This window comes from Lipotes vexillifer, unplaced genomic scaffold (genome assembly GCF_000442215.2).
Source record: "Lipotes vexillifer unplaced genomic scaffold, Lipotes_vexillifer_v1.1 scaffold42, whole genome shotgun sequence".
NCBI lineage: Eukaryota > Metazoa > Chordata > Mammalia > Artiodactyla > Lipotidae > Lipotes > Lipotes vexillifer.
This window is the reverse complement of record NW_006783436.1, coordinates 100,798-113,451: the sequence shown is the minus strand read 5'-3', so window position 1 is coordinate 113,451 and position 12,654 is coordinate 100,798. Positions and strand designations below refer to the sequence as shown.

The window sequence follows — 12,654 nt, the reverse complement described above, 5'->3', positions numbered from 1 at the left end:
GGGGAGGAAAGCCAGGAGACGGTCACAAGAAGGAAGGTGAGGGCAGCGGTATTGACCTTGCCATGTGACCCTGAAGCATCTGCATGGAGACATCTACATGGAGATGCCTGCCAGCCTGGCGTTTTGCCAGGCAGGTGCCGTTAAAGCAGGGCGGGCGAGTTCAGGACACTGATGAGAGGGAGGTTGAACAGAGGACCAGAGCAGAGAAGGTTGCGGCCGTGGGGACAGCTCAGGAAGCGGAAGAGGCTGCCATCTCTGTGAGGTTGCCTTTATGCCGAGAGAGCCTTTCCCCACTCTGTATTCTCACACGCCAGGCATCTGTCCCAAATGAAATATGTGTGTGTTCTTGTTTGTTAATGTGGATCTTGTTAATACTGAATTAAGTGGGGCATATTTTTCCAAAATAAGCATGTATTTCCAGGTAGAAACTGATAAAGCCACACGCTCCGAGGCAGGCCGTCCACAGGTGCCTGATGGGTTGTCCTTTCTTTGTAGATATGTAAGCGAACTTCATCTAACCAGATTAAAAGGGACCGAAGGAGGCACTTACACATTTCTCGTGTCCAATTCTGATGCGAATTCTTCCATGACATTTAATGTTTACGTGAACAGTGAGTAGAACGAATGGTTCCTTATCTTTTTATTCTTTTAAGTTGTGGCTAGTGTTTGTAACAGCTGCTGCCCTGAGTTCATTGTGTACCGGGTCAATAATGTTTCATGATAATTTGACCTTAACAAAGACCTCGTGGTTTGGTGGTTGGAAGCCTGTGTACAAAAACCAGTTCCTTGTCCTACATTTCACAAACCACATGACCTTGTAGCTGGTGCTCAGATGCTGGGTGCTGCCTTTGAAGTCAACAGAGGAGCCATAGAAGTTAAAAATAGCAAACAGTTTGAGGGAGAATGTATTCTTACTGATGGTTGAAATGGGGAGCCGGAGGTTGAATAGGAGCTAGATTATGGTATTAGGCGGGAAAGAAGTGCTATCAAGCCCTGACAATTTCTCGTTACAACGCTTTCTCTTTTGGGGTTGGGGTATTCTTTTTTTTTTTTTGCGGTACGCGGGCCTCTCACTGTTGTGGCCTCTCCTGTTGCGGAGCACAGGCTCCGGATGCGCAGGCTCAGTGGCCATGGGTCACGGGCCTAGCCGCTCCGCGGCACGTGGGATCCTCCCGGACTGGAGCACGAACCCGTGTCCCCTGCATCGGCAGGCGGACTCTCAACCACTGCACCACCAGGGAAGCCCACGTTGGGGTATTCTTTGTGTGAGATGAATGCAGTATCGCTCAGCTCAGTGGATCCCTACTGCGTATCGCGTGGAGGCTGTGGGAGAAGGGAGCAGGTGGTTTAAGGTGGGAGGATGGAGTGGACGTGGGAACCTGAACACCTGAGCCCTGTGTGGCCCACATCCCACAGTGTCTTGGGGCAGCTTCTCTGCACAGAGGCTGATGCCTGGGGCTGTGCTCACCAGCTGGGACTTTTGCCAAGTGTAGGGCCTGCTCTTGACTCTGCTCTGGGGCCCCCTGCATTTCCCAGGAAGGGTGGCAGGTGCCTGCCACACCACACCAGCCAGGAGACCAGAGGCAGGAGGCCTCCAAAGACACGGGAATCCCAAGGGACCGGCCCACAAAATGACCATCGGAATTAGCCATCTGGGGCATGGCAGGGAGGGGGGGGGGGCATGAGGAGACAACCGGGAACATCCCCTAGAGAGCAGCTTAGTAACAGTTTGTGTGTGTTGGGCTGCAGGATGGGAGCCAATTCCCTGTCCTCCAGGAGCTTATTACTTGCTGCATAGAGTGATTTTCCATCGTTACTTCACTGATGCAGCCGCTCACTAGCGTGGTGGGGTGGTGAGTGTGATCCCTTTACAAATGAAGACAGGAAGCAGCTAGCAAGTGACACTCAAGACAGGTTTTTGATTGCTAATCTGGAGTCCTTTGTCAATTCCAGCATTTCCAAAATCGTGTTTCCTGAACAAGGTGTTAACATGTATTTAGATAAAGAGCATCACATCTGCATAAACATTTTTCTTAACTGCAGACCTTCTCAGCATCCTTCATATGCTAACATGTATTTTGCCTGCCCAGGAGGAGGCATGGGAATGAGCATATATCTCACATTTGTATGACCACAGAACTCTCCTTTTCCAAGGGAAACATGTTAATTAACATCTCAGTTCCCGGGAACAGTTTTGATTATGTGGTATCTCATTGGCCTGCAATTCAAATATCTCTAGATTAATTCAGATGTTAATCAGAAGCGTTTAGTGTATTACACATGGGCAAAACTACCTGCTTACTGTTCAAGTAATTGAAGAGATGATTGCAGGTAAATCAGTATCCTTGCAAGCGTCATATCCATACTGTCCAGACAAAACTTTATTTAGGGTGTTTTAGTGCAGTACTTACTTCTCAAACTGTCTGTGGTAAAGAACCTTTTGTATTTTTAATTTCCAATTCCTTCTGGATCAATACTTCTTATAAAATACAGAAAGAACCAGTCACTAGAAAAGTGAGATGGAAAAGAGCAAAGATATATAAAATCCAAGAATGGATTTTTTTTATTATTAGATTCAACAGATACAATTAAGTCAAATCGATTAGTCTCGGTTTTCTGTGCTTAGGTCCCCAGTACCAGTAGATGATGGACATGGCCTACTCGACAGGCCTCACTCTGAGAAGCTTAGTAGTTGGGAATTTTATAAAATTGTGTCGTTTGCATTTCTCTTTCCCTGGCTTCAAGGTCCAGAGTGCATTAAGATCTGTCTCTTTCCCCCTTTTTCCTGCTTCCAATTTGCCAGTGTGTGTGGTCTGCCAGTCACTCATGAGTCACTGACCTTAGAAAGACATCTCTGAAGTCACCCTTACTTTTCTCAGGGTGACAAAATTGCTACCTTTTTACTTACCAGCCTAATTTGCCATCCGATAGGATCGGTGTTAATGACCTCTGCTGGTGAATTCACGCCTGTTTGAAACTAGAGAGGAAATGGCCTGAACTGTCCCAAATGATCCCTTCTTGGATTCCCTGTTAGTGCAGGAGGCCTTTTCTATTGTATATTCTGGGGCCTGGGTCGCAAATACCTCCCAGCACGTACTGAGCTCCTGCTTCATGGCACTGGGCACACGGATGAGGGTGTGTAGTGTCTGCCCTCGTAGGTTAAGCTCTTCAGGGAGTCTCTTCATTGATGTCAGTTTATTACAAACACTAAGCTGACTATAAAGGCATTTATTTCACTTACCTAACATGTTGGATTTCTCGACCTCCAAATGCTTTGACAGAGGTAGCATTTTTGTGTGAACTTTTTATCTGTTTCTTATGAAGTATGTCCCAATTGCTCTTCACAGATATAGTTAGCTAATTTCTTTGTTAACTTTATTTTTTGGATTGAAAAAAAAATTCGAGTTGATGTATCATGGGGCAAGATTTTTTTTTAATGTTAAATTTAAAATCAAAACCTAAAAATAGTTTTAAAATTTAAACTTGGACCAATTGTGTCTATTTTGACATACCATTTTAGCTGAGCCAAATTACATATGTAGATCTGCTGCATGTTTTATTCTGTAAATAAGCTTAGCCCCAAGGGTGAAAGGAATTGTGCTCTGCAAAACCTAGAATGAATAAAAATCAGAATAATAAATGCATGCTATTAGTGTAGGAATTCAGGCTACTTTCACTCAGTGACAGGGATGCATAATTGCTTAATAGATTCAGCTATGAGAAATGCTCAGGAAGATCCTTGATTTTGAATAGTTAAATGTTTGGTGGTTGAAGAATCCATTTGTTTTTAAAATTCCACATGTAGATTTGAGGATATTGTGCGTGCGTGTGTGTGTGTGTGTGTGTGTGTTTGTGTTCTAATCACTTATGTGGAGCCTATAAGAGAAAAATATGTACATGTTAAACTTGAAAATGTTTTTTGTTTTTTTTTGTTTGTTTGTTTTTTGTTTTCGCGCGGTACGTGGGCCTCTCACTGTTGTGGCCTCTCCCGTTGCGGAGCACAGGCTCCGGACGCGCAGGCTCCGCGGCCATGGCTCACGGGCCCAGCCGCTCCGCGGCATGTGGGATCTTCCCGGACCGGGGCACGAACCCGTGTCCCCTGCATCGGCAGGCGGACTCTCACCCACTGCGCCACCAGGGAAGCCCCTTGAAAATGTTTAATACTGTTTTTAACTTCTCTAACAAGCCATGATTTACATGTGTCTGGTAAGTAGGCTCACTGACATTAAAGGTGGTTTATAATGGCCAAAAAATGAAACAAAAAAATCAGTGATTCTTTGCATTGAACTTGCATTACTATAATTACTCTTGAATTGTTTATTGAAGGTGTATACAGAAATCAGATTCTTAGTTCTAAAAAGAAGTTTGATATCTTCGGTGAAAATGGCCATTTGTTTCCCTTTCAGATCAAAATTGGGAGGAAAATAGAGTTCTAAGAACTATAAAACTACCCAAAAGTGCTTTCTTAATAGGCACTACTCTTTCCAAAATTCCTGCAAATGTTTAGAAAAAGTGACATCACCAAGATTCTGTAGGTAGCCTGTGATAATGGATTAGAAACCTGTGGTCTCTTTGGTTACAATCAATGTCATACAGTAAAGGTTTTTATCAGATCCAGGACAAATAAGAGGCCAAACACGTATTGTAACCCTGATTATCCACTTGGCCCCCCGTCTCTCTCTCACACACACACACCCCACATTTTCTTTACTCATTCATCCACTGAAAGAAATTCAGGTTGTTTGCATACCTCGGCTGTTGTGAATATTACTGCAGTGAACATGGGAGTACTGATAATCCTTCGAGATAATAGTTTTGTTTCCTCTGAATTTATACCCAGAAGTAGGATGGATGGCTCACATGGTAGTTCTGTTTTTAATTTCTCGAGAAACGTCCATACTGTTTTCCATAATGGTGATACCAATTCACATTCCCACCAACAGGGCACAAGAGTTCTCCACATTGTCGCCAACACTTGTTTTCTTGTCTTTTCTAATAATAGCCATGCTGACAGGTGCGAGGAGATATCTCCTTATGGTTTTCATTGGCCAGTAACTTAAAATGACACTAGTAGCATTATAAAATGTTATCTGGTAGCATTTCCAGATCAGTATTATGAATGTAAAATTTGTAGCAAATGTTATCCGGGAGCCATAAATAGATCCCTCTCCAATCTCAAAGGTCTATCCTTTAATGGCAGACCTATCAGTTGAGTGAGAGTATGGTGGTACTCAGGTGGTGGTACAGGAAGGCCATCAGGACAAGTAAGGTCTAGAGAATGAAAGCGCTTGCCTTTCATCTTTGGGATTACACGGAACACAGTTAACGTTGAGCTCGATTGGATATCCAAACGACTGCTGAACTCTACACCAAATTAATTCTCTGAATCACCGATTTCCCTCCATTTATGGCAGAGTGCTAACAGGGAGTTGAAACAATTTAAGGAAATGCTAAATAATGTATTATTTCTAAACCACGACATCATATAATTAACATCCTGTCTGGTGTAAGCGATTATTTATAGATCATACAATATACCCAAATCAGTCAAAGTAATAAATCATCCAGAACGAGGCTTCTTCATGGGAATGTTTCCCTTCGACCACATCTACAGAATCTGAGCAGCTTTTTATGTATTTTTTATTTGGGGTCATAGTTAAATCCAGTTATGGATAGCTAAACTATCCTTCTTCCAGGGAGAAGCCACGCTCAGCGCAACACTGTGCAAATAAAGCACACGCGCAGCCCACCATTTGCCGTAGGTGAGGGTAGACCTAACAGGACAGCCGTGTAGCTAGATGGTTTTGGACAGTCTGCCAGCCAGCCAGCCAGCCAGCCAGCCAGCCATCTGGGTCATCCACCTGGCTGGAAGTTTCAGTGACTTTATCCAGGGTAAAATGAGTAATACCCGAGGTGGCCGTGCCAGTTTGGGGGTTTGGGGCACCTTTCCAGATCCTCATGCGTCAAGAGAACAAAGTTACTAGGACTTTGCCTTTTGGGAAGGTGGAAATGTTTTCCTACCTCTTAACCTGTTAGCCTTTCTATATCCATTTTTTAAAGATGATAGGGCCTTCCAAACATTTGGGTGTCCAAACCATACTTGCGGTAGAGGCTAAAGTTTTAAGACTTACTGCTAACACACTTAACAAGTTTTACTTGAGAAGCTTTGCTGTTTAGTGTTCTTCTGTTTTTTCTTTTCTTTTTTCCTACTAGGTGGATTCTATTAGACCTACTCCTATACTAAATTACTGGAACTCTTCAACATTAAGTAAAGCTAGTGCTAAATAGACCTCCTTTCTCTGATTTATTTGCTTGCTTTTGAGTTTGCTATAAGGCTACCACAGTAACCAGAATGTAGCCTGGTTTGTGCAAACATTTGTATACATGTGTTTTTAGATTTAAACAATTTTTTCTTCTTATAAAAATGTTATGTGAAGGATAGGATAACTTGAAAATACAAATAGGCAAAAATAAGAAACAAGTTTTAATTGTACCTTTTGAAGTTTATTTACATGTTATGGATTACCAGTGCTAATATATCTCATATATATCTTTACAGACCATTTTTAAAGCCTTTCTTTTCTTTTCTTTTTTTTTTTGCGGGGGTGGAACAAGAATGAGGTTCTTTTGCTAACCTTGTGTGCTTTGGTGCTGAGCAGTGAATGCATTGTAAGCAGTCTTCCATACCATAATATATCTCCTACAGTATTGCTTTGGTAATCTCATTGCATGGCTATTTCATAATTTCTTTAACCCGTATCTGATACCATTTTGAGACATTGTGGTGTGTGAGGGTGGGACTCTGAAATGATGTGACTGAGTTTTTAAAGAAACCAACCACATGATTATTTAAAGTTTATAATTATCTTGTTTAATCTCAAATGAGCGACCTCAGCTAAGTGCCTGGAAGTTGATAAGGTTATCATCTGTCATCTTTCATGCTCCTATGTCTCGAACATATGTCGTGGAAGATACACTGTGCTGGCTTGCAGGACAGTTCCAAATTAAGGAATAATTTTCAGATCTTCTTAGTATGGGTAGTTAATCTATGTAAAAATAGTTTCTTATCTTTCTACATTAATTTTTTTATGGGTAATTTGAGATACTTGACAGTATCTAAAGTCTCTTTTTATTTTCTTTTCCTGAACTTGAAATGAGTTTTTGTTCTTAAATTGCTTGGGAGTTATTATGAGTGTTGTTTTTGATGTGGCACTTTACTATCTCCTTCTCCTTATGAAGAGGATCTCTGTGGATGCAAGAATTGCTGTAGACATTTAAATTGGAAGAAAAAAGGAATATCATGGCAACCTGCTTTAGAGTTTGATTCTCCTATATTTTGAAAAAATATAGGAAACGCGTTGGTATCATTTTTCTTTCATGTCTCATTGGAAAGTTGGTCTGGTGGGGTCTGTTGGTAATTTGGAGATCTGTTTAAACGCTGAACCAGTTGGAGGACAGGGTTACCCGTCTAGATCGTTAGGCCCTTTGTTGGTGTGGTCTGGCCATTATTTCATGTTTATGGTGGAAAAGCAGAAGAGGTTTAGGTTTGGAACCATGTAAGCTTCAGCTAGAATTGACCCTGGACTTGGGATATACCTTTGTAAAAATAACATGAGTAGTCCCTTTCATATTAGTGGAACTTCTGCTCTATGGAAATTTCCTTCCCAACTGAGCCACATGTGTTCTTACATCAGATTAGCCCCCTTCAGTTACAAATGTATACAGCGTCATCTATAATGTAGTGGAAATTTGAATTAATCCAAGAATAGGTACATAATCTTTCCATGGGCATTGTGTCAGTAACCCTTCTCTTCCACTTCTGAATTATGTGGCAAATTGAATTCACTACTCATACAGAGGAGAAAAATAGCACTTTATCACATGCCTGCACTCCTTGGCAGCAGGGAGGGTTGCATTGTGATATGTGTACACATCCCCCCTCCCGTCTAGGTCACCCAGCGATGGTGCTCCTGTAAATTGAGCGCAGTGATTCTGGCTGAGGAAGGCTTTCTCCAAGTAGTTTCATCATTTTTTTTAAAGCTAACTTTCAGGATAGGGAGATCTTTTTTGATGGCTGTTTAGAATAAGGATTGGCAAAAACTATAGCCCTCTGGCCAGATTTGACAAGTATCCTGTTTTTGAATGGCCTATAAGCTGAGAATTTCTTTCTTTCTTTCTTTGGGGTGGCGGGTGGGTGGTAGGAATGGTTGGGGAAAAAAAAAAAACAGAAGATTTGTGAGATGTAAAAATAAAAGTCAAATTTCAGTGTGCGTCAATAAAATCTTATTGGAACACAGCCTTGCACATTTGCTTACATGTCTCTGGCTATGTTTGTGTCAGAATCGAGTATTTGTGAGAGACCTATGGCCTCTAAAATGTAAAATATTTACTCTTTCACCTTTTACATTAAAAATTTGCATACCTTTCATTTAGGACATCACTTCAGTAAGAGAATGATTTTTTTTTTAAATGATAGACACTGCTAAACAGAACTGGATGTAGGACACTGTAGTTGAAATTTTGTTGCGTTTGTTAAGCAAATTTCTATTAAAGTACCCATACGCCAGTTGCTGGATATCTTTAAGAATGTATAAAACAAAATGTATTTCCTTTTTTTTTTTTTCTTCGGTACGCGGGCCTCTCACTGTGGTGGCCTCTCCCGTTGCGGAGCACAGGCTCCGGACGCGCAGGCTCAGCGGCCATGGCTCACGGGCCCAGCCGCTCTGCGGCATGCGGGCCCTTCCCGGACCGGGGCACGAACCCGTGTCCCCTGCATCGGCAGGCGGACTCTCACCCACTGCGCCACCAGGGAAGCCCACAAAATGTATTTTCTTAATTTTTTTTTTTTTGAAGTATAGTTGATTTACAATGTTGTGCTTCCGGTGTACAGCAAAGAGATTGAGTTGTACATACATATATAGTACGTATATTCTTTTTCATATTCTTTTCCATTATGGTTTATTACAGGATATTGAGTATAGTTCCCTCATAGGACCTTGTTGTTTATCCATTTTATATATAATTGTTTGTATCCAAAATGTATTTTCAAAATATCTGTTCTGGGGATTTTTTTTTTTAAGTATTAAAAAAGTATGATGCTCCTTTTATAAGTAAAAGTTAACCTGAGTTTTTTAATACTTCTATTTCGGTTGATTTAAATTCCTTTATTATAACGATATTATGGCAGGAACGTAGATTTGACTCAGACCCAAACCATGATAGTGACAAATGGCTACAAATCATTGCTGTATTGCCATTAAATATCATGGGACCTACAATTGTAAAAACATACTCATCCGTAAGATCCCTCTTCATTTTGTCTTTTGTTGTATGGACACTGAAGTCTGTGTTCTTTGCTGATTAGAGAGTGTGGGCAGATATGCATTTGTAGCAGGAGTTGGTGGAGGTAGTTAAGTTGAGCCAAGAACTATACTCAGTGCTTCCCCACCAGTTACCTGTGCACCTCCTCCCACCCCCGCCCCCCCAGCTCTTGTTGTCTGTGCTGTGTTCTTTAAAATTCGATTTGTTCTTGCCTTCCGTTTGGAGATGATGTTGGTGAAAAGGAATATTTTGTAAGATCACGTATCTGTGGGGTAAGTCAGCAAATGGTTGGGATTTTTAATTGCATGAGCAATAAATTCTCAGAAGAGTTATAAGCACTCTGAAATCTGCCTACGAGCTGATCAGTGTTGTCGGAGACGCCAGATGACTGAGGTCCACAGTGCTTTGAAAGGAGACAAGGCTAATTTTTATCTCCACGGGAAATACATAGCTTATACACCTCTTAGGCTTATCTAAACCTCCAACTTGGGAGGAATTAAGGAATGTGTCATTTGGTATACTGCTGATTGCAGAATATCTAAGGAAACACAGCTCAGATTTAACCTGGAGAATTTCAGGGAGTTATGTGTCTTTAAAAGCAAAATGTATATTTAATGCCTTAGACGGTGCGTTGAGGCACTTACAAAATGCAGATGAGCCCAGATTTTCATTTTTAGGAATCAGAATTATACCTAGCTCATTCTTTATGCATTAAACATTTTTTGTAGTGCAACTTGCCATGTACAGCCCAAACTGTACTCATGTAATTTAGCCTTTTCACAATGAGGTCTCTTGTCACCAACATTAGGGACAGGGCTGGAATTAGGATGAGGCAGCAGAGATGCCTAGGTTGCCAAATTTAAGGAGGTGCTCACTCAGGGTGCCAACCTGTATTTGCAAGACCTAGAGGGTGAGAAGCTTCTTAAATTCCTCGCCTTAGGTGCTCTTCTTGCCTCACTCTAGTCCCAGCCCTGATAGGGTCGCTTGAAGATTCTCTAAAAAAGCCCTTTGCTGGGTCAGATGCTCAGCTTATTAAATCTCTGGAGATGGGGCCCAGGAGTGTGCATTTTAACCTCATCTCCTCATGCTTCAAATGCCCACTGAAGTTTGAGGAGCCCTCTGAGCTTGGTTTGCCAGCCTAAGGTCCAACAGGACAAAAGCTGCTCTATTAGCCTTAGGTTAGGTTGGGATAGTAGCTTAAACATCTGCCTAATTAACCAGCACACAGGAACAAGTAGGTCAGCCTGACCGTACCTTTTGCCAGCCCTGGCCGTTGTATAACTGCTACCAGGTGTCATGCTAGAAGGCTTGGATCTTGTAACCAAAGCTAAATGCAATTGATTATGTAATTTTCAGCTGTTCCAATTTTTTTTAATTAAAAAAATGTCTTATAGGTTTGTTATTAGCTATGTGTTCACTGTAAAAAAAGAAAAAAAATTTAGAAGCTAAGTCAAAAGAATGAAATAGAAACTATCCATAACCCTGCTACTCAGAGATAACCACTGTGAACATCATCAGGCATCCTTTCAGCCCTTTCCCCCATACTGAGTAATATTTAATTCCACTAAAAATCCATCATGTAGCGTTAGGAAGAATGAGTGACAAAAGGAAGGTTGGTATGCGGAGATCTGTCTTATGAACTTGATTCCCATTTGAGTCCTATCCAGTTATCTTTACTGTCTATGTGTAGACCTTCCCCTCTCATCATTAATCTCAGTATGCAAAAAAAAAAATCACACAGCCAGGTATATGTGTGGATTTCTTATGTCATGGCCCACTATTGCAAAAATAGTGTAAATCCTGCCCCTACACAGGAAAATCACCATTAGGCTGTTCTTCCAGGTCCCTTTTTGTGACTCTAATTGAATTCCTTTGGAATACGAGGGACTTGTTCCTCTGGGGGGACTTAATCATTCAACAGCTCTTACTGTATGTCTGCCATAGGTCAGACTCTGCTGGGAGTCAGAGGTACAGTCAGTGAGACATGGTCCTTGCCCTTGAGAACATACAGTCTTGACGGAGGAGGAGACACACCAGGATATTGTATAAGCACGTCAGGTGCTCTAAAGGGCTTCAGGAGTAGGGAGGCGAGACTAACCAACTTGGCTTTGGAGAGTCGAGGATGGCTTGGAAAAGAAGATGACACTTGAATTGAGTCCAGAGAGACCTGCCGTATGGTGCCGGCAGTCTTCAGCAAATAGCATTCTCCTAAAGTTCCACTGCTTTCTGTGTTCCGTCCTACTTTTCAGCCCAATCACACAGTTGCCCATGATAATTAAATGAAACTTGCCAGATGGATGCTTTCGCAAGACGATGGCTTGTCTTCTTGCTCTATTTGTGAAAGCTGGCATTGGATCCAAACTCTCAAGGATGCCCCTACCTTGAGACTGCTTGTGGAGTGTTGCTCTTTTGTGTATATTAGCCAAATGGCCTGCGCATCAGCAGGGCCAGGTTGAATGACAGGTGGGTGTGCCATGCATGCAGACACTCTGATCCCTGCCAAGCCATTTGCCTGCAAGGAGGTGAGGTGCTGAGAGGTTGTTCTACAAAGATGTCATTTAGCGGCTTATTTCCTTCCTTCGAGGAAATAAGCTTCTGATCTGTCAGTCTTTTCCTCTGACCACGTATATTTTTCCTATCAGTTGCAACATAATCAATGTCAGATTCCCAATGCATCGGGTTAAAACACACACGTTATCATGCTATCTTGAAGCAGTTTTTAGATATTGAAGAGAATATTTAAAGTGGCAAATACAGTTAACCTAATTGGTAGCAAATTTGATTAACCAAGGAGGGTGGGTACTCTGAATAGAAAAGAGTAACTGAATAAATGAATAACTAATAAATTATAATTAATACATTTATTGTTTCGTCTCTGTGAATCACTCTTGGTTCTTTGTGTGCGCCATCTCATTTAGTTGTCACAGCATCCCTATGAAGTGGGTACTCTTGTTATTCCCCACTGGACACCCGAGGAGACTTGGTGGAAGGCAGAGAACCTCTAAGTGTCGGAGCTGGGGTGCAGGTCTGTCTGCCGCATGCGGCCGCCTGTAGCTCTGTGCTCATGCTTGGCGTCGGCACATGGCGATGCTGTACCAGGGATGCAGGATGAGCACATCACCATCCCTGCCATCAGGTGCTTACAGTGGAGCTTACTCATTCTCAAAGGGTTAGAATCCTTCAGATATATTACCAGTAGAACAACTGTATGTAAATTCATCTTCCGTTCACTTTAGAAATAATCTCAAGAATTTGCAGTGCTTTAGGGCACCCTTGATTGAACATCAGTTGATTATTATAGTTACACAGAAATGTCAAATTAGAGCATTCCTG

At 41.9% G+C, this 12,654-nt stretch overlaps 1 protein-coding gene across 3 annotated transcripts in view; it reads left to right on the top strand.

The window, feature by feature from the left end:
* Positions 1 to 12,654, top strand: part of KIT (KIT proto-oncogene, receptor tyrosine kinase) — a 91,068-nt gene that overhangs the window by 60,271 nt on the left and 18,143 nt on the right. For all 3 annotated transcript variants that reach the window (XM_007456073.1, XM_007456075.1, XM_007456074.1), the window contains exon 7: positions 496 to 611. In XM_007456073.1, the coding sequence (XP_007456135.1) occupies positions 496 to 611 (116 nt within the window). The remainder of the gene's footprint in view (positions 1 to 495; positions 612 to 12,654) is intronic.